General features: G+C 35.8%; 3 protein-coding genes and 1 long non-coding RNA gene across 4 annotated transcripts; all 4 read left to right on the top strand.

Moving 5' to 3' along the window:
• The first annotated feature begins 47 nt into the window (after window positions 1-47).
• LOC149654365 (gastric triacylglycerol lipase-like) lies at window positions 48-3,041 on the top strand. Its single transcript, XM_089845899.1, has 7 exons — window positions 48-1,597; window positions 1,663-1,777; window positions 1,840-1,990; window positions 2,055-2,153; window positions 2,212-2,442; window positions 2,526-2,594; window positions 2,664-3,041. The coding sequence occupies exons 1-7, from the start codon at window positions 1,399-1,401 to the stop codon at window positions 2,907-2,909; spliced, it is 1,110 nt and encodes a 369-aa protein (XP_089702025.1). The 5' UTR covers window positions 48-1,398; the 3' UTR covers window positions 2,910-3,041.
• Window positions 3,042-3,105: 64 nt separating this feature from the next.
• Window positions 3,106-11,493, top strand: LOC149654364 (uncharacterized). Its single transcript, XM_089845254.1, has 15 exons — window positions 3,106-3,271; window positions 3,675-3,854; window positions 3,929-4,125; window positions 4,209-4,298; window positions 4,372-4,492; window positions 4,582-4,656; window positions 5,469-5,686; window positions 6,943-7,072; window positions 7,143-7,328; window positions 7,408-7,596; window positions 7,719-7,841; window positions 7,930-8,280; window positions 8,372-8,756; window positions 9,573-10,127; window positions 11,219-11,493. Exons 1-15 carry the CDS (start codon window positions 3,254-3,256, stop codon window positions 11,491-11,493), a joined length of 3,093 nt encoding a protein of 1,030 aa, XP_089701380.1. The 5' UTR covers window positions 3,106-3,253.
• On the top strand, window positions 11,424-14,372 carry LOC149654363 (leucine-rich repeat-containing protein 7-like). Its single transcript, XM_089845893.1, has 4 exons — window positions 11,424-11,810; window positions 12,651-12,743; window positions 12,802-12,876; window positions 12,974-14,372. Exons 1-4 carry the CDS (start codon window positions 11,562-11,564, stop codon window positions 13,070-13,072), a joined length of 516 nt encoding a protein of 171 aa, XP_089702019.1. The 5' UTR covers window positions 11,424-11,561; the 3' UTR covers window positions 13,073-14,372.
• A 3,261-nt stretch (window positions 14,373-17,633) lies between these two features.
• On the top strand, window positions 17,634-21,910 carry LOC149654362 (uncharacterized). Its single transcript, XR_016370585.1, has 3 exons — window positions 17,634-17,927; window positions 18,366-18,445; window positions 20,570-21,910. It is a non-coding gene; the product is annotated as an uncharacterized LOC149654362 (long non-coding RNA).
• The last annotated feature ends 383 nt before the right edge of the window (window positions 21,911-22,293 follow it).

Here is a 22,293-nt window from a genome sequence, read left to right as displayed (position 1 = left end):
TTTCCAATTTTATTCGAGCAAACTGCACCGGTTCTGGATGGTTCATTTTAGTTTAGTTAGTGGTTCTTCTCAAGGTAAGTTCGATGGTGAACCCCCCCCCCCCAGCCAGCCATTAAGCCTGTTCACGACCCCTCCTTCTTAATACTTTATGAATGACCCCTAAGTAAACATCTTTTTATTTTGTAATTGTAACATTGTAACTTGGGGGGAAATTATTAAAGCAACAACATGATTAGGGATTATGGGTTGACCCAAAACCTATTCAGCATTTACTGCATGTCCTTTAAATACCCTAGTTCTTCTCAAGGTAAGTAAAGTTCGATGGTGAACACCCAGTCAAGACATTAAGCCCCTCCCCCGTCCTAATACTTTATGAATAACCCCTAAATAAACATTGCTTTATTTTGTAATTGTACTTTGGGGGGAAGAAAAGCAACAACATGATAGCGGATTATGGGTTGACCCAAAAACTATTCAGCATGCATTTACTGCATGTCCTTTAAATACCCTGGCTCATTTAGAACATTTATAATTAAGCCTACACTAATTAGAACACGGATGAATATCTAGGTTGGTCGCCGGTCAAGGTTTCCACCCTGTATCTTAATTGTTCCCATTTTCTTATTTAATATAAGGAATTGAAAATTCTTGTCTAAGAAAGCGCAATTAAGTCTGAAACGCAAATTGGTGTCAAAGTATATATAAGCATTTGTTCCGATTTCGACGACGTAACTGCCCTAAAACCTTCATAAACTTGCAAATGATTCTATAGAAACAATAGTAAATAATAACATCTGTTGTTTTTCAATCAGCCATTGTTTTTTTACACTTTCCTCCATAAACAGCTGAATTTTTGCAACTACACGATTATGAAAAATGGCCCCGTACTATAATAATAGAAACAAACCGAAATTATCTCGATAAGTTTAGTTTCAACAACAACTTAAACAAATATGCATCGGCTCTTATTATTTTTAATTGTTTTCAATTACGGAGTATTATTAACTGTAAGTCAAACAACGGAGAACATAGCCGATGCCTTTAGACGTGCTTTTCAGTTTAGCGGAGATGACGTCGATTATGACGCGACTACGGTAAAATTTAAATAATTTGTGTTTACAATCAAAGACTAATAAAAATAATAACAGAAGGAAGATTCAGGTATTTGTAGGGGTGTTAGTATAAAATCTGTCATAGAAGTTAACATTTTTGACTCAAAATTGATTGCCCATGCGCTGTACTTTGGTTTCACACGCTTGGAGGGTTTGCTGTAGATCGTAACACTACCTTCTCAGTGTCTATAGCTTACTTTCTATACATTTATTTCTATTGCCTTTGATTTTATCATGTATATTTTCGCACCATTTGTATGTTAACAAATAAAAGTTATAGCCTCAGATGATTCGCAATAAAGCCGGTTACGAATGCGAGGAACACGACGTGGTTACACCCGATGGTTATATTTTGGGTGTTCAACGTATTGTTAAAAAGAACAACACCGTTGAAACTCGTAGTAAACGTCCCGTTGTCTTTATGATGCACGGATTATTGGCGTCGAGCAACGATTACGTTGTCAACTTTCCAAATCAAAGCTTGGGTAAAATTGACAACCGACGAAAATATCGTCAAGTTGAATAGATTTTTTACAATGATGCGATTTAGGGTTCGTTCTATTGGATCGCGGATACGATGTATGGTTAGGGAATGCCCGTGGTAATCGTTATTCGCAAAGACATACGAATTTAACAATTAACGATAAAGCTTTTTGGAAATTCAAGTATGAAACTTGAATTTAAAACATCGTCGATTTTCGTTTTAATTTTAATTAAATCGCGATAGTTGGGATGAAATATCCGCCATTGACCTTCCATCTATGATGAATTACGTTTTGAATGTAACTGGTCAAGAAAAACTCTCCTACGTCGGTCACTCCATGGGGACGTGCGTAATATTCGCCCTCCTAACCCATAACCAGGAATTTAATGATAAAGTAATGTCAACTTACCCCTTTTGTCAATTACTTGACATGACCGCCTAAATTTTGACTTTTCAAGGTCAATTTAGTCGTAGCCATGGCACCCGTTGCTAGAGTATCAAATATTAAAGATAAGGATGTGAAGAAAAGGTTTCACACATTGGCTCCGATACTGGTTGTAAGTGAACCCTTAAAGTTTTTAGGTAGAGTGTGAATTCTAATTCGTCAAATTGTAGCCCTTAACACGATTAATGTACGGAACCGAAGGACGTTTTCTAACGAACAGCACGTCAATGCCGCATTTTATAAACCGAGGCTTATGCGCTTTTTCCGTTACGAGATTCATTTGTAACTACGTTTTCGAAGGCTTCTTTACCAGCCTTCATATAAACGAGACCAGAATACCCGTCTATAATACCATTTATCCCGCTGGTACATCCATATACACCATTTTTCATTTTTCCCAAGTAAATTTTTGATCTTGACCAAGGCTTAAAATAAAATGCCGCGTAATTTAAGGAATTTATTTTTGGTTCCGTTTGGTTACTAGGAAGTAGCGGCTGGTCAGTTTCAAAAATACGATTACGGTACTGAAGAAAATCTTATAAGATACGGCCAGGTAAGTCATAAGTATGTTAAAAATTTGGGTCGAGGCGCTAAGCCTAAATGTCAAATTCAAATTTCGTAGGAAAGCCCGCCAATTTACAATGTGTCAAACATAAAAGCTCCTGTATCGTTATTTTGGAGCGACGATGACCCGCTTGCTGACCCCGAAGACGTGGCCTGGCTAGCCGGTAATCTTCCAAACTTGGTTGAAAATTTCCATATTAACGTTTCGCAATGGACACACTCTGATGTCCTATACGCCATAGACGCTAATGAAATTGTTTTCCCAACCATAATTAGACTCTTACAAGAGTATAATAAAGTTTAATATAAAAACATTATGTGTGTCCACTCCAGGGTTGTTTTCTTTCTTCTTGGTCTCTTTTCAAATCCATCCAATCAAAACTCTTAAACACGAAACTAGGTGCTATATATAGACAAAATTTCCAGAATTCTTACTTAGAATTAAACGTTTCTACTAGACAGAACTCATAAGAAATTCTTAGGGATGTGGCTAGCTCAGGATAGGAGGGGACGTCGCTGGCAGGCTCCCCGTTCGGTGGTGTCGGAGACGTTAAAACTAAATTATTATCTTAATTTAATTAAAATGCTTAATTAAAGGCAATGGAGTCTGAAATTAGGCGAACTAGTTCAAAGTAATCGCGGAGGTTCATGCAAAATCCACCTAAAGTAAGTGGAAATCTTACAATTACATATTAAATCATTAAGCCTCTGTCTCGGTGTTTTAACTTTTTAAGCCTATGAACTTTGAACTATTCTAAAATGGAATTAACGTCACTTAATTATTTCTAATTAAAGTGCATTTAACTTAATTATGGATATTTTCTTTTAAAATTAAATAGACATTTTTAAATATAATACTTAATAAATAAATAAATAAATAGGGGATATGAATTTTATTTGTAAATTGGTTTAAATCTTAAACTTTTGATTGTTAATTAATGTTTGAAGCTTAAAAATGAAGCGAAATTAAGAAATGTATACTTTGAGGTTATAAAAATACACTCTTTCTATGCTCTCTATGTAGAATTAGGCATAATTATCTCAATACATTATTATTATGTCTGTCTAGGATTTGGTCATGGCCCCTGGACGTTGGTATTGTCCTTGTTTTAGGCCTGAAACAGATGATGTAACGGTGTTGGATTATAGCCATTTCAATTTGGAGGATGTTCCTAGCGAAGTATTCAGCTTTGAAAGAACGCTAGAAGAACTTTACCTTGATGCTAACCAAATAAAAGATCTTCCCAGAGTAAGTGATTTGATATCTTTAGAAAATCAGAAATAGGTCTATCGTGTACTTAAAAAGTAGGGTATCTATTTCAGCCCCTGTTTCACTGCCACGGTCTTCGTAAATTAATCATTAGTGATAATGAGATTCAGTCATTACCACCCGCTGTAGCTTCATTAATAAATCTAGAAGAATTAGATATCAGTAAAAATGGAATCCTCGAAATCCCGGATAATATAAATGGCTGTAAAAGGTTGTTAAGTGTTGAAGCTAGTGTTAATCCTTTAGGGAGGTAAGTTTCAAATTGTAAAACTGATATTTAAACACGCTAATTTCGATTTTAATTGATTATGATTATAATTATCTTTAATTAAGGCTGCCAGAAGGGTTCACTCAATTGTTAAATTTAGAAGAGCTTTATTTGAATGATACTTTTCTTGAATATCTTCCAGCCAATTTTGGCAGGTAAGATTTAATTTTAATTTTAATTAAGATAATTTGATTTGATTAAAATTAAAAATATATTATTTTGGGTTAGGTTATGTCATTTAAGAATTCTTGAATTGAGGGAAAACCATTTAAAGGTGCTTCCAAAATCAATTATCAGATTATCTCAACTATCAAGGCTAGATATAGGACAAAATGATTTTGTTGAATTGGTATGAAAACTATGATTATTATTAGCTTACTTATGTGCTTTAAAAATGTTATATTGAATTTCTTTTATTATTTATTTATGTTTTTAAAGCCTGAAGTGATTGGGTCACTTTCAAAATTGACTGAATTGTGGTGTGACGGAAATAGGATTCTCAAAGTGCCTCCTGTAAGTTTTTTATCCATTTTTTATTGTTTTAGATCCATTTTTTGTTGTTTTTGATCCATTTTTTGTTGTTTTTGATCCATTTTTTGTTGTTTTTGATCCATTTTTTGTTGTTTTTGATCCATTTTTTGTTGTTTTTGATCCATTTTTTGTTGTTTTTGATCCATTTGTTGTTGTTTTTGATCCATTTGTTGTTGTTTTTGATCCATTTGTTGTTGTTTTTGATCCATTTGTTGTTGTTTTTGATCCATTTGTTGTTGTTTTTGATCCATTTGTTGTTGTTTTTGATCCATTTGTTGTTTTTGTTCTTGTTGTTTTTGATCCATTTGTTGTTGTCTTTGTTCTTGTTTTTTTATCCATTTGTTGTTGTCTTTGTTCTTGTTTTTTTATCCATTTGTTGTTGTTTTTGTTCTTGTTTTTTTATCCATTTGTTGTTGTTTTTTTTTCTTGTTGTTTTTTTTACCCATTTGTTGTTGTTTTTTTTTCTTGTTTTTTTTATCCATTTGTTGTTGTTTTTTTTATCCATTTGTTGTTGTTTTTGTTCTTGTTTTTTTATCCATTTGTTGTTGTTTATTGATCCATTTTTTGTTGTTTATTGATCCATTTGTTGTTGTTGTTTATTGATCCATTTGTTGTTGTTGTTTATTGATCCATTTGTTGTTGTTGTTTATTGATCCATTTTTTTCTTGTTGTTTATTGATCCATTTTTTTCTTGTTGTTTATTGATCCATTTGTTGTTGTTGTTTATTGATCCATTTTTTTCTTGTTTCTGATTTAATTTTTAATGTATTGTCATTTTATTAATTCCATTTCAGTGTCTAGGTAATTTAAAAAAATTAGGATATTTGGATGCCAGTAAGAACAAAATTATGGAAGTAGCCCCTGAAATTGACGGATGTGTAAGCATGACTGACTTGACATTGTCTCACAATAAAATTCGCCATTTGCCACACACGCTTGGAAACCTCAGAAAACTCGCTGTTATTCATATAGAAAATAATCATATTTCAAGTATACCACCTAGTATTGGCAAGTAAGTTAAAATTTATATTACTTTTATAACGCAATTTGGGCTTAGGTATAAATAAAACATTTCCTATTTGCGTTGGGTTGTAATGCAATTTGGGGTTAGGTATAAATTAAACATTTCCTATTTGTGTTGTGTTATAATGCAATTTGGGGCTAAGTATAAATAAAGTCTAGCTTGCGGCATTACCATTTAATGTTGGAGCTATATAGTTTATCCACGCTATAATTTGAAGTACAGTTTATTTAAATGTGCCGAAAATCGGGTATTATTATAAAATCTACTTTTGACACCTTTTTTTAAAAAAGGAACATTTATAAAATTTCCAAAAAAAAATACGTTATTATTTAACAAATCTACCTTTGCCATTTTATATTTTAAAAGTACTATTTATGCCAATTTCGCAAAAATCCGGTATTATTAAGCAAATCTACGTTTACCACTATATTTTAAAAGTACCATTTATGTAAGTCGTGTCTTAACAAATCTACTTTTCCCCACTTTAAATTTTAAAAGAACCATTTATACATAAGCCTATTTCTAGAAATCCGGTATTTTTGAACAAATCTACTTGTGCCACACTACACTTTAAATATACCATTTATACTAATTTCTCAAAAATCCGGTATTTTTGAACAAATCTACTTGTGCCACACTACACTTTAAATATACCATTTATACTAATTTCTCAAAAATCCGGTATTTTTGAACAAATCTACTTGTGCCACACTACACTTTAAATATACCATTTATACTAATTTCTCAAAAATCCGGTATTTTTGAACAAATCTACTTGTGCCACACTACACTTTAAATATACCATTTATACTAATTTTTCAAAAATCCGGTATTTTTGTACAAATCTACTTGTTCCACACCATACTTTAAATATACCATTTATACAAATTTCCCAAAAATTCGGTATTTTTGAACAAATCTACTTATGCCACACTATACTATAAATATACCATTTATACTAATTTCTCACAAAATCCGGGATTTTTAAACAAATCTACTTTTCGCACACTATATTTTAAAAATACCATTTATAGAAATTCCCGAAAATCCGGTATTATTAAACAAATCTACTTTTGCCAGTCAATATTTTTAAAACATCATTCATGTGACCTTTCCGTAAATCCGGGAATTTTTAAAAACCAAAAACTGTTCAAAACCAGACAATTCATACTGTTTACACGAATTAGTTATTAATCCCGGAATCTGAATGACAATTCTAAAATACTCATGGTAATTGTTGATAGTTTGCAATGTTTGGAGGAACTGGTAATGAGCAACAATAATATTCACTCACTGCCATCCAGTTTCGGTTTGCTCAGAAGTTTGCACACATTGATGGCTGACGATAACGCGATAGAGTCACTTCCTCGCGAGGTAATAACCTCGTCATTTAGAAAGACTAGTTCGGGGGAAAGTGAAGAATACTTCTTTCTTTCGATATTAGATTGGAAGTTGCGTGAATTTAAGCATTTTATCATTGCGCAATAACCGTTTGACATTTGTACCTGACGAAATTGGCCATATTGGACGTTTGAGGGTTGTTAACCTAGTCTCTAATCACCTGTGCAATTTACCCTTCAGTATCGCCAAACTGCCAAATTTACACGCGTTATGGTTGTCTGATAATCAGGTCAGTTTCCCTCCCACTTGACCCTTTATGACCTCAAAGAGATGGTAAAAGACCAATAAGGTTTTTTCTCTCGTTAAAGGCGAAACCGTTAGTACCTCTTCAATCGGACGTAGACGCGGAAAGCGGTCAAAGAGTTTTAACTTGTTTTATGTTACCGCAATCTCCGTTAGAACAAACTGGAATCGAACCCACAACCCCCGATTCGGAAGCCGAACGCGAAGGACGTCAACAAATAAAGTTTTCGTCTGACGTTGAATCCGAACGTCCTGTAAGTTTTGAAGTTAGTTCAGTTCTACTTGAAAACATTTATGGCCCCCTAAAAACGACTATGGAATTCTTTTAAATATCGTACAATTGTTTGTTTGTGTGTTTGTTGTTGTTGTTGTTTAGGGTAAGTTGGTTAGGGCGCCGACTCCGTATCCCAAAGAACTCAAAGCACACGCGAGACACGCTAGAAACTTTGTCCTGAAGAAATTGGAGGCAAATGGAACTTACGCCCAATATCCCTTGGACGTAAGTCTAAATTAGTTTTTCATTTGAAACCACGACGATTGTGCACAATTATTGACAACCAAGGAACAATGTTCATGTTCACTCGCAGGACAAATCGCCAATGTCCGATGACATGGAACACGATTCGATAAGGGACGAAATAAGTAAATCAATCGAAGGATCCATAAATAATGTTCCGGCTAGAAATATGATTATGGAAAATCATCGCAATTCCCCCAATATGGCCCCCGATAGTCCAGATACTCAACCGTCATCGCATCATCACAGAAACCCGGAAGGATTCCCCAATTTGAGAACGCCGCAAGATCCGGAACAAACTGTTAGGAAATGGGAGGAAAGTTGTTTGAACAGCGTCGTAGTTCCGAGAGACGAACATCAAAAGAAATCTTTCAATCAAGATAGGAATCCATCGCCGTCAACGAAACAACTTAAAAAACAGGTCTGTTAATTGCATTTAAAGTTAAACTTCCTTTGACCAAAGTTTCTTCCAATTTGAGACGAATTAAATAATCTTAATTATTTCTGGTTAGTTTTTCGAGGCCATTCCAAGTGTTCATCACACCAGTGGTGGTTCCTCGCCGGATGGCCGTAAATACTACTGTGTACCTTCCGCGTCCTACAATAATTCGTCTGTTCAATTAAAAAACGCGGTTCCCACTTTGACAAACTCTTACGTTCAACGTGGCGGGGCTTTTAGCTCAGCTAGCGCCGCGCATGCGCAACCGTTATCCCTCGCGCATAAGTTCGCGACTTTACCAACGTCTTGCGGGACTTATCCTCCCCCCAGGGGCAGCGGGGGATCACCCCATAACGTCGCGCCTCCAGTCGATATTAAAAGTGATTCTTGCTTAGATTCGGATAGAATTAAAAGTCAACACGTACCCGGATTGCAACAACAAAGGAAAGTCCTACATGGTAAGAACCTTTTTTATTATCATTTTTGATCTGTCTTTTTGCGCGGTTTTATTGAATTTTTGAGCGGTTTTATTGAGGTTTTGAGCGGTTTTATTGAGGTTTTGAGCGGTTTTATTGAGGTTTTGAGCGGTTTTATTGAGGTTTTGAGCGGTTTTATTGAGGTTTTGAGCGGTTTTATTGAGGTTTTGAGCGGTTTTATTGAGGTTTTGAGCGGTTTTATTGAGGTTTTGAGCGGTTTTATTGAGGTTTTGAGCGGTTTTATTGAGGTTTTGAGCGGTTTTATTGAGGTTTTGAGCGGTTTTATTGAGGTTTTGAGCGGTTTTATTGAGGTTTTGAGCGGTTTTATTGAATTTTTGAGCGGTTTTATTGAATTTTTGAGCGGTTTTATTGAATTTTTGAGCGGTTTTATTGAATTTTTGAGCGGTTTTGTTGAATTTTTGAGCGGTTTTGTTGAGGTTTTGAGCGGTTTTATTGAGGTTTTGAGCGGTTTTATTGAGGTTTTGAGCGGTTTTATTGAATTTTTGAGCGGTTTTATTGAATTTTTGAGCGGTTTTATTGAATTTTTGAGCGGTTTTATTGAATTTTTGAGCGGTTTTATTGAATTTTTGAGCGGTTTTATTGAATTTTTGAGCGGTTTTATTGAATTTTTGAGCGGTTTTATTGAGGTTTTGAGCGGTTTTGTTGAGGTTTTGAGCGGTTTTATTGAATTTTTGAGCGGTTTTACTCAATATTATCAATTATTATTCATTTCGTGATCGATTAGCATAATTTTTCATGTAATTTCTACAATGAAATACGTAATTTAAATTACGACAGGCTCTTCGAGCACCAGCGCTTCTAGCCGCGGTATGGGTTCGTCATCTCCGTCACCTCAACAGCAACCTCCTCCTCCAAACACCAACCATCATCACCAACAACACCACATTCATCCTTCCCCCATTAGTCAATCTCAAAATCAATTGTCGCGATCTATGAATACGTCATCCGCGGCCGAAATAAGCGGGGCAAATAATTATCAATCAATCGGTGGCGACTCTTACCCTGGAAGTAGACTAAACACTTACAGTATCGCTTGGTATACTGGTCCTAACGCTGTTAGCCGCGATAATTGTCAAACTAATTGCGATACACCCAGTGATACCGGTAACTATCAAAGTGGTACCCGATCCTCGTCAAACGCTGCGAGTGTTGCCGAAGGATTTAAGAGACAGTCGTTAACTGAAAGTTTACCGTCACCTTCTAACCGATATTTAGTCGACGATAACGGTGACGGACGTAGTTACGCTTCGATATCGGACGCTGCGGCCGCGGCTAGCTCTAATTTCGTCGCTGGTCCCGATAGAAGTCGAAGTTATCGCAGCTTGGAGTCCGGTAAGTCCATAAGTCAATAAAATTAGTTGGAAGTAGATCCAGATTAGGTATTTAAATATAGAATTCACCTTATTACCGTACCGATGCGCGTGCCCAGGCATTATTTTGACCCGGATTTGTCAAGGATGATGGGTAATCTGAGAGAAAGCGTCCTGCTAACTGTGGAACGACTTAGGTCCGGTGGGATGCTAGAAAATGGGGGAGGAATACGCGGAAAAATGGCGGGCGGTCTTCCTGATTCGTCTGGCGCCATTTTTCCGAGTATTCCTCCGCCATTTCTATCGTCCCATCGCGCCTAAGTCGTTCCACAGTTAGTAGGACCATTTCTCTAGGATTACGCGTTGCATTTGTCAGTTAAAAATCGCCCGTTAAGCCTCGGCACATGCATGGGATTGGGGAATAAGGTGTGTTTATAGAAGAAATAAAAAAATCATGTTAATGCCACGTGTTACGTTACGCATGTGTTTGTATGTATGTAAAATTTATATACGTATGTTAATCCATCGTTTGTTCTATGGGTCTGCGAATATTTTTAAAATGAAAACCAATAAAATTAAGTTAAATACATTTTTCTTTTAATTAAACCGGTATATAAATAATTGTTATTAATTTTAAAATGTCTAGTGCGTGTTTTTAATGCATTTTTAATTAATTTAATTCATTGTTTTTAATTTTAATATTTTTTTATTGCGCAAATTAAGAAATAAAAACTTATTTTTAATGAAATTAATTTATGTTGTTTGTGAATTTTCCCCGCTCGATAATAATTATTAATTTACAGGTTTTTGTGAACAACGTCGCGGTTAGTGAAATTTAAGTAATTTAGCCCGACGCATGTCCATTTTTTATAGTAGAAATGGTTTGAAGACCTTATAAGGATTAGGTTATACTATAATTTAATTTCCAGGTTTTGTGAACATCGTCACATTTGTGAAATTTAATCTAACTTAATTTAAGGCATGCCCAGTTTTATGTTAGAATGAGGCATGTTGAAATAAATGAAATGGAATTCCAAAGTTAAGTGAGTTACGATTAAGTAACCGGCGCGTTAACGTTAATAGTAACGTCGTGTTCTGATTGGTCGGTTGCAGCCGCGTCGCAATATACCGAAGAAGCGCTTTTGCAATACGTATCTGACAATAAACACCAGAATTTCCCGATCTATTCCAATATTTACAATCCACGAGAAATGGGCGGTGCATCTGCCAATGAGAAATCAATGTATTCCAGGAAATCTCCAATCGCTGATAAAGTTATCGTTTCTCGATCTCATATCGTTCACGCCCCTACGGTAACGCGACAACCCACACCCTTTCTTATTAGTCAGTGCCTTAAAGTGGACATGCAAGGTAATGTTCAGCTATAAAACGGGTTCTATGATTTCTCTCTCTCTCTCTTGAGGTAAGGTATCTTTCTATCTTTTGCTCGGTAGATATGCGGCTTCAGAACAAAAGTCCGATAGGCGTGTGCCAAAATAGCGTTGGCGGTAATGAATTCATCTCCAGGTTAGGAGGGGGTGAACATCATCATTCCTCTATGGCTAGTTCCTCGTCTCCAAGATTAATGGATCAAAGTTGCGCGCGCCCCAACAATGATCATCAGCTCAATTCTTCTTCTACTTTACCCGCCAAATATAAACATAATAAACAGTGGCTCTTTGGATCTCATAAAAATCCTATGGTGGTTAGTTGACTTTCTCCCCAAAATGTTTCTGCCTTCTCCCCAAGACGTTTCCGCCTTCTCCCCAAAACGTTTCCGCCTTCTCCCCAAGACGTTTCCGCCTTCTCCCCAAAACGTTTCCGCCTTCCCCCCAAAGCGTTTCCGCCTTCTCCCCAAAGCCTTTCCGCCTTCTCCCCAAAGCGTTTCCGCCTTCTCCCCAAAGCGTTTCCGCCTTCTCCCCAAAGCCTTTCCGCCTTCTCCCCAAAGCCTTTCCGCCTTCTCCCCAAAGCCTTTCCGCCTTCTCCCCAAAGCCTTTCCGCCTTCTCCCCAAAGCGTTTTCGCCTTCTCCCCAAAGCGTTTTCGCCTTCCCCCCCAAAACGTTTCCGCCTTCCCCCCAAAACGTTTCCGCCTTCCCCCCAAAACGTTTCCGCCTTCCCCCCAAAACGTTTCCGCCTTCCCCCCAAAACGTTTCCGCCTTCCCCCCAAAACCTTTCCGCCTTCCCCCCAAAACCTTTCCGCCTTCCCCCCAAAACCTTTCCGCCTTCTCCCCAAAGCGTTTCCGCCTTCTCCCCAAAGCCTTTCCGCCTTCTCCCCAAAGCCTTTCCGCCTTCTCCCCAAAGCCTTTCCGCCTTCTCCCCAAAGCCTTTCCGCCTTCTCCCCAAAGCCTTTCCGCCTTCTCCCCAAAGCCTTTCCGCCTTCTCCCCAAAACTTTTCCGCCTTCTCCCCAAAGCCTTTCCGCCTTCTCCCCAAAACTTTTCCGCCTTCTCCCCAAAACCTTTCCGCCTTCCCCACCAAACATTTCCGCCTTCTCCCCAAAACGTTTCTGCCTTATCCCTAAGAGTTTTCTATCTTATCCCTATTCAGTTTCCCGTTTCAATCCAAAGAAATCCAGATATCGGTTTCACTTACGAAGGTGGCATTGGTTCACCTGTCAACTTGAATAGACCTGAAGATGAGGTATTTCATTAACCCTTTTAAAAACACTTTCCACCTTTGAAATTATACGCGTTTTTAGGGTATTTACGTTACCCACGTCTCTGAAAATGGACCTGCAAATACCTTATTAAAGCCTGGAGACAAAATATTAGAAGTAATGTTGGTTTTAAATAAAATTGACTATTTTTAGCTTTTAATTGTTTTTTTCCCTTAGCATTTAAACGACTATTTTTGTTCCGTTTGTTTTTCAGGTAAATGGGGTCGATTTTACTCATGTTGATCAAAAAAAGGCCGCGGTTGTTTTACATTCCTCTGGAGCTTGCGTTACCCTTTTGGTTTCCAGGTGTTGATTTTTACGTATAAACATTCCCCTTATGGTAAATATCAAACTAATTTTGTACAATTAAATTAATTGGGGGTGGGTGGAAGGTGGGAGGGGGGGGACAATTAAAAAATTAATTATCCTAAAATGTGACGCGTTTATTGAATTTATATAATTAAATCTAACCAAATTATTTAATAATTAAAATTAAATTGATTTAATTTTAATTATTAAGGTGCTATTTAAGTTTAAATATCCCGGTTAATTTTTAAAATTAAGTTTTTTATTATATTAAAGTTGTATTAAAGTTAATTGGTGCCAGGGCACTCCGGGGTAAAGGCGTAGCGATACTCCATGTTAAGGGGAAAGTAGTGCCCATGAAATATTATAAAAAAAACAAAAAACATTAAATAAATTAATGACAAAATAATATCATAGGTGTTGCGTATAAAAAATTAATTAAAAAAAAATATAATATAATATATAATTATAAATAATAATTATTAAACAAATAGGTAATTAAAAATAATTTAGGTAATTAAAAAAATAATAGAAATGACGTAATTCAGGCAATTTATTTGGAATACAATTATTAATTTAAAGGGAGACTGAAGCTTTTTACATTCCGCGTTGTTTTCTTTTATATTTTAACTCGAATTTCCCCTTAAAAACCTAACAAAAACGTCTCGCAAATGTTTTTAGTAACTCAACAGTTTCATTCTCCCTTTAAAGGGAGTATTACACAAATGTTGTTCATCAAAAGAAAAATCCCCAAAAAAAAACTGTTTAATGTAAAAAACGAATCAAAATGAATTTGTCTTCCGTGACAGTTAAACAGGCATTTTTCAAATTCCTCAAATAATAGACCGATTTCATCCTATTGGTAACTGCGCGCGCGAAAAAGTAGTTCTCAAAGTTCCCGCCACCCCTATGGAGGCGGAGGGATATTAAATTCCTATAGATATAAAAGTAGCCCCGACTAATTGAATGGTGAAATATGTTTATTATTTGGAAAAATACCAACAATATATATATAAACAAAAAAGTATTACAGGGTGTTTAAAAAAATGCGAAAAAAAAAATAATAATAATAATAATAATAATAATTGTTTAACATTTTCAAGGCAATCACGTTTGAAAATAATGAATATCAAAGTACCTGAATATTTATCTTGTTTATTTTAATTTTTTTTTTGTCTCTGTGAAATATGGTGAAAATATTTCACTCGTGTTTTAAGCCTGGTTGTCAACGTAATGTTCTTTCGTCGATGTCTAGCTTTTTTGTAGAGTAAACATGATCGAAAATAAAATTTATTTTCAGCTAATTATTCATGGTCGCTTTTTTCAACGAAATGATACACTTAGTCGCGCGGTGTGTCTACTCTGTCTACGTGTAGTAGGCTGTATAGTAGCAGAAGGGGATAATAGAAGAAGGATGACACTCTGTATCCTTTTAATACTTTAGTTATGTAACGTCATTCTTCCCAGGCTCACGCTTTTTGTTTGCTTTTCCGCTCATCAAACTTCAGATGGGCATCGCACCGTAAGGTGAATTGTATAATTATTTGGCACTAAATCCCCAGCAATCAACCCACAAACCTCTTCTTGGGGTAGGACAAAAATCCACAAGCGCGTCTTGCCAAATATTTAAACGCTGATAAAGTAATGATGAGGGAACTATTTATCGCGAATGTGATTCGGTTTAGTAACCTTGCTTCAAATGTTCCGATGTTGGGAAGAATGACGTTACACTTACCCTGTTTTGTGGAACACTTCTCTCGAAGAGAAGTATTATATACTTCTGATAGTAGGTAATTTCACACGTATTTCAAACTAAGGCCTAGAGGTCCGTGCACTCGAGCTAAAAAAACTCGCGGATTATTATACAGAGTTGGGCACTCCTCCTTAGATAGATTTTTTTCCTATCAAACTATCATAGATGGCGAAACTATCAATTCTTCTGGCTATATTTTAGAATGGAACTCCTTCTTAGATAGATTTTTTTCCTCTCAAACTATCATAGATGGCGGAACTATCAACTCTTCTGACTATATTTTAGACTGACATTGCTGGTTAGATAGATATTTTTCCTCTCAAACTATCATAGATAGCGAAACTATCAACTCTTCTGACTATATTTTAGACTGACACTGCTGGTTAGATAGATATTTTTCCTCTTAAACTATCATATTTGGCGAAACTATCAATTCTTCTAGCTATATTTTAGACGGGCATTATTTGTTAGATAGATTTTTTCCCTCTCAACAAATCATAGATGGTGAAACTATCAAATCTTCCTTCAATATGTCAGATTGGCTCTCATTGTTAGATAGATTTTTTGCCTATCAAATCAAATATAAATCTTTAGGAACGACTAAATTAATCGATTATTTAATTTCCGGACTTTAAATTTGATTGTTTTCGATCAAACTGATTTGGTCTCTACCTAATTTTACTCTGTTTAATCGATTCCTGATATTTCCTGATTTTGTAGAATTTCTAATATTTTCAAATATTCATATAATTTCCATAATCTCATTTCTCAAGTTTGACTTTTAACTGTCTATAGTTCAAAAGCTACTATCCAAACTTTTTCAAATTATTCGCCCTTGATTTAATCTAAACCATCTACTATAAACGGTTAACTAATAATAATTAAAAGCAAAAATTGCAATTAAATCTACACTTTAATTTATCTACTTCTACGTTTGGATGATTTCGTGGAATCGTTCTTCCTCCTCTATAAACAAGAAGCTCCGTCTTCACAGTTTGAACTGTTGAACCATCGTTTATTTATTTGTTTGAGAGGGTTATAACGACCACCAAGTACAGAATCTTCTTATAGAATAAACCTACACTTGCTAACGTTCAAATATATTAAAAACTTCGATATCATTCAAAAAACGACTTATCTATCCAGAAATTTTCATAACTATCAAAATTGCCTATCAAAGATTAGCTCATAATTTTTTTAAAATGAAATCAGAAAACAGATGTCGCCAAATAAAATCACTCAAAAAATCAATATATTTCTCAAGGAATAATGCCTATCATTTTTTATGATTTCTAAAAGATGGGGTTAGTAGCTAGATCACGTTGAGAATCGATATTTTTCTCTAGAAGATTTCAACGAATCAATGAATCATATCAACTTCGAGTGCACTTTCTAAGCTATCAAACTCAATCAATCATTATAATTCAAATTTTTCTCGAAAATAACTATCAAAATTGATACTTTGATTGGGGAAGATTTAGTTTTCTATCGTATCAAGTGGTAAAACTATCAAATGATATGATAGTGCCCATCTATGCGCGGATATTATAAATCCTGAAGATCCTGAAGTTTTTTTGTCTCTTGACAGCACGTACAAACCTACGTTACATAGAGAAATAGCTTTGCGCGTGCTGACAACCGATGTTGTAACAGAGTATATACGGAATAAGCTGTCGCTCGAGATAGGGAGCTGCCTATTCTGTAGAGTGTGAACAAATTTCCTCACGCGCATTCTTTATCCATGGTTTTAGATTTTAGAATGAATAAATTTTTAATAAAAATTAATTTCTAATGTCAAAATTGTAAATTCAGTATTTAATCCACAATATCGTTGGATTAAATGGTCCTAATGTCCTGAAATTTGAATGAGAGGTGTGCCACAATATATTCTATTCTATTAAAAAGATTCAAGCATTTAGAGTCGATAGATTTTTTTTTTTAATAAAAGTTAATTTCCAATGTCAAAATTGTAAATTCAATATTCAATCCACTATATCTTTGGATCTAATGGTCCAAATGTTATGAAACTAATGAGAGGTGTGTTACAATATTGTCTATCAGAAGTATATAATACTTAATTCTCTTCGAGAATTTTAAATTATACTTAGTTGTCAAGGAGGGCCAAGAAGAAAAAAGCTTCCTCGCAGCGGGACTCTGCTTGGGACTCTGCTTGTTCGATGACATTCTGAAGCTTCTTGTGTTTTTTTTTAATGCAATAATTTTTATCAGTATACAAGAGGGAGAGAGGGATGGGATATAAAAGCGGTACGAGCCAAATAGTAGCTAGGAGGATATAGGGGTGAGGGAGTCTTCGACTGCCCGATCTTAGAGCTCAGGTTTCGGCGTCTCCGATGGGAGATTCGTGCACCCGTACCTAGTTACCTTGGTTATGCGCATCACGTGACCACCCAAATCCAATTAAAAAAATAGCATCTTTTTCATGCTAGCTTAGGACTTTGAAGCAACGCCGTCTATATTAGTGTTGACTGCACCATGGATTTATAATAGAAGCTTACGCTTCCTGGATATTCCACTCGCCTTAAAACGCGCACAACATTTATGCCATAAAAATTCGCGCGCGTGGGGACTGGGGGGCTGATGACGTAGAAATTGAGGCAAATTCAGAGGGGGTGGAAGTTTTTCACGCGATCGAGTTCTAATTTTTAATAGCGCGCGAGAAATAATTTTTAGAAAAGCGCGCGCACACGCGCTCCGAGAGAAAAAAGTTTGCCTCAATTTCCACGTCATCAGCCCCCCAGTCCCCACGCGCGCGAATTTTCATGGCATAAATGTGTTTAAAATCAAAATGCTTTACTGAAGGCGACAGTGAAATATCCAGGAAGCGTAAGCTTCTATTATAAATCCATGACTGCACTTGTAGTGATATTTTTTTAATTTTATCGGGCGTTAACTTGACCCTCCCACAATCTTTAATGCATCTTAAACACTTATCTAGTAGAGCTTTTGGTGTAGGGAAAGAGGAAAAACCGTTACCTTTATCTAAGAACCATAATTTACTATTAATAAAAAATAAAATAATGATAAAAAAACGGACCCCCTTCCACGGGACGGAGGGGTATGAAAGAAGAGGCGGGTCATAGCGACAGAGGTAAAAAGGAATTACGTATTTTTCGCCTTTCCCGTCAGCAACGTCATCAAAACGTACTTTAAGTGAGCCTATTAGATAATTTAAACTTTTAATTACGTGTTGCAGGGAGGGGCTCTATACTAGGCTATGAGTCGGACTGAAGTAAATACTAACCGTTCTCCATTCCTGCTTCTAAAATTAAATCTATCCCTGGTATAGTAATTAAATATGCTAAACATAAAGGAAAATATTACATTCACAATAGAGAATTACTAGATTTGAAAGTTGTATCCCCGCCTAATCTAGGTGTAAATCATTAATATATGTGTATTGAGGAAGGTAAGCTCTTTCAGTTCGTAAAAGGGTCCCAAAAATTAATTTAAAAAATGTATTTCTTTATTTAGTTTGTGAAAAGACGGGCGTAAGTGTTTAATTTTGATCCTTTACATGTTCTTTCAGTAACCATCTAAAGAGATGGGGACCGCGGTTTGGACGTTTCTCTTCATCCCCCCCCCATCCTCCTGCCGCCATCATAAAAGGTAAGACCATGGACTCGATTTACATATTCTCAACTCTGCATAAGCTTTCAGTAGTAATACTTCTCAAGTAAGAAAAAGTACGTCAAAGTATTTTTAGCCACATCGTATGACGTACATCTACGGTGACGCTCTTAGTTTGACCTGCCCTGTTGTTGTTGTCCCCGTCGTCGTCCCCGTCGTGTCAATATACCCACCTTAGGCTGTATAAAGGTTTTCGTTAGTCGTTGAAGGGAAAGTGAAAGGGAGAGAATTGTGGTGAGGTGATATTTTTCGTTCGTCTACTTATGAAGGGAATTATGATAGTAAGGTTAAGCTATATATACTCTCCCTTTAAAATTCGTCTCACCCGTCGTCGACGTCCACAATACGATTTCACGCTTTCAATACCGCTCCCCTATTTCAACATTGAAAGAAATCGAGGGGAATTTATAATCTAGGCAAAGAAAATATATACTGATGTTATTTTTGGAATGGTCTATGGCACCTGGATATTACAATTATTGAGTGTTTTACCGAATTCTTTCTCTTTCAAACGCGTGTATGCGTAGGCATAAGTTGTAAGTTAAAAGTTTCTGTACGTGTATTAATTGAACGTTAAGTACGTAATCATTTTAGCACTGTTAAAGGTAACTCGATCATCGAGGGGATAATCACTAAAACGTTCTGTTATTCTATTAAGGGTTACTTGTGTGTAATCAGTTTAGCATTGTTAAAGCTAAAACCTCGTTTTTATAATGGCCTTACGGTTAATCATTTTAGCAATGTTAAGGGTAGCGCATCGAGGGGCTACTCACTCAAGTTTTCTCTTGGCGTCGCTCTATTACAATTATAACATAAATAAATTTATTGAAGTAAGGATTACTGGTAATAATTTTAGCACAGTTAAAAGTAGCGCATCGAGGGGCTATTCGCGTAAATTTTATGCACGCCTGTGAAGTACGGTACGATGTGGCTACTATTATGAGCCCAGCCCTTGGCCCATCTTGTTTAACTTTTATTTATTAGAAATTTTGTTTAATCAAATCTTTCGTGTTATTATTTGCCGGTTCGCTCGCGTGTAATAAGAACTTCCATCAAAATGATATAAAGAATGGGTAGATTTTACTGATGACTGATATTTTTGTAGCACCCTAGGAGCGAAGGCACTCGGCACAGTCCGTCAGCCCGTCGGGATATTTTTTATTACTTTTCACGCGGACATTATTCCATAATGAAGGGTTTTTAAGTTTTTGGCCGCCATTTAAAAAGATGGCAACAAATCGAACCCAAAAGACCTTTCAGCCCGTCTATAGGTTAAAGGAAACCATTGTACTTAATATTTGTGAAATCGGTTGAAACGCGCGGACTTTATTGCATAGAGAATATTTTCTTGCATTTCTGGGCGCCATTTTAAAAGATGGCGAAAAATCAAACCCGAAAGACCATTCAGCCCGTCTTAAGGTTAAAGCAAACCAGTGTACTAAATATTTGTGAAATCGGTTGAAACGCGCGTACTTAATTGCACAGAGAATATTTTTTACATTTCTGGGCGCCATTTTTTAAGATGGCGGCGGATTGGAAAAATCTTTCTTAGTACGCGCCTACTACTTATGAGTAACGTTCCTGCAAATTTTCAGCCTTCTAGGGCAAGCGGTTTGGGCTGGGCGTTGATTATCAGTCAGTCTGTCAGTCAGTCAGTCAGTCTGTCAGTCAGTCAGTCAGTCAGTCAGTCAGGACTTGGATTTATATAGATATAGATAAATCAAAGTTCTGACTGACAAACTGACTGATAATCAACGCCCAGTCCAAACTGCTTGCCCTAGAAGGCTGAAAATTTGTTACTCATAAGTAGTAGGCGCGTACTAAGAAATTTTTCCAATCCGCCGCCATCTTAATAAATGGCGCCCCGTAATGTAATCTTCTCTATGCAACAAAGTCCGCGCGTTTCAACCGATTTCGTAAATATTTAGTGCACTGGTTTCCTTTAACCTATAGACGGGCTGAATGGTCTTTCGGGTTCAATTTGTGGCCATCTTTTTAAATGGCGGCCACAAATTAAAAACCCTTCTTAAAATCTACCCATTCTTTGTATCATTTTGATGGAAGTTCTTATTACATTTCTTATTATTTTTATTATAATTTCAGATGTTCGGTATTGATTCAAACGTTCCTGGCAATTCTGGCGTTACTTCATTCCTTGTCGCCATTTTGGTATTTCTTTTTAAGCTATAAATGTTTATGTTTTGAGGCATATCAAGTGCAATATACAAGGGTCCGACTATACCAAAAAAAAAGCGTACGGAATTTCCTCTTTGATTTCGTAATTTATTGATTACTTCAAAGATTTCACGAGAAGCGTACTGAATTTCGTGTAAATGTCGGACCCCTCGACAATGTATAATTTAATAGTGAGATTGAAGTAGTTTATAGTGTCACCGAGGGGCTAAACACTCGCGCATTCTGGCCTCAGTGTAGAAAAGCGCTACTTGGGAGAGCTAATATTTTTAAATCCACCGGACTGAAACAATGGTTGGGTAGTTATTTTGGTTTATTACATTGGTCTTAGTTCCGAGGTAATTATTTAGCAACTCTGGGTTATCTAAACAAATAATTTAAAACGAAGTTATAACAAGACGACCCAAGGGCTGGGCTCGTAAGAGTAACCACATCGTATGGTACTTCGATGCTCATCTTTTAACAGTGGTAAAACATGGTACCCGTAAAGAAAATCAAAGTGAATAGTCCATCGATACTCTAACAAAAACTTAGAACCCTTAATCCTTATTTCAATAAATTTACTTACGTTATAAGTTTAATATCCGGGGCCACAAGCTAGTACTTTCTTTTAAAACTCTTCTCGATTTGTGGAGAAATAGACGTGTTTTGGGAACGTTCCCCTTTCGCTAGCCCGATAGGGAAGCTCTCCAGGATTACATTTTAACAAAGCTTGTTATACAAATACGAAGGTGTATTTTGGTTACTTTTAAGGGTTGGTCGCTTTAGAAATTGAAATCTCAAGGTTTTTACTTCCGTTATTTTTGTATTCAAGGTTGGGTGGGGTTTTTTTTTACTATTGTTCACTTGCACTTATATATATTTCTTTTATACGCTTAATCTATGCATGGTTAATAATATATTTGCAATTTTTCAACACTCAGTGACTTAACGCACTTCCTATCTGGACGCAAAAGCATAATGCTACGTTTTGCCACCAAATACCCTGGTTTTCCATCCTAACAACCTCGTTTTCCACCGTAGGATATTAGCGTGGAAAACAGTGGAAATTCTAAGCCGATTAAAATTTGTTACTAATAGAAATTTTCTTATTATTTTCAGTACCTGGACTCAACACTCGGAAGTTACACGTTTATAAAAATATTCTTATTATTTTCATTATTAATCTATTTAATAAAATCTAATGTATCAATGAAATATATTTCAAAATAAAAACTTGCATTAATATTTATAAAATATTATTTGATAAAATTATTTCTATTTATAAGCTTATTAATTATAGTTATGGCGTCAAATAAAAAAAAGAATAAAAGACTTTAACCAAAGTATTTTAATTGCAAATTTTTATTAAATCCGATTGTATGAAATGGAATATATTTCGAAATAAAATATTGCATTAATATTTATAAGTCTGCCTGATAAATTTATTTTTACTTGTAAGCTTACTAATTATAGTTAGTGATTAAGGTATAGAAACTTAATTCATACCCTCTGAATTAGAGTATGATTAAAGTGCTTGCTCAACATAGTAGAGCCGTCAGTCGAGTATGAATATTTTGAATACAGTTTCAAAGTTATAATGAATGATTTTATTCGAAGTGCATTGCACTGAAGCGTGTCGTAGCAGCCACGTA

Source organism: Phalangium opilio, unplaced genomic scaffold (genome assembly GCF_054372755.1).
Source record: "Phalangium opilio isolate 3A_F unplaced genomic scaffold, DU_Popi_V2 ptg000079l_1, whole genome shotgun sequence".
Classification (NCBI taxonomy): Eukaryota; Metazoa; Arthropoda; class Arachnida; order Opiliones; family Phalangiidae; genus Phalangium; species Phalangium opilio.
Note: the sequence above shows the minus strand (reverse complement) of the source record. Positions and strands in the feature narration are given on the sequence as shown.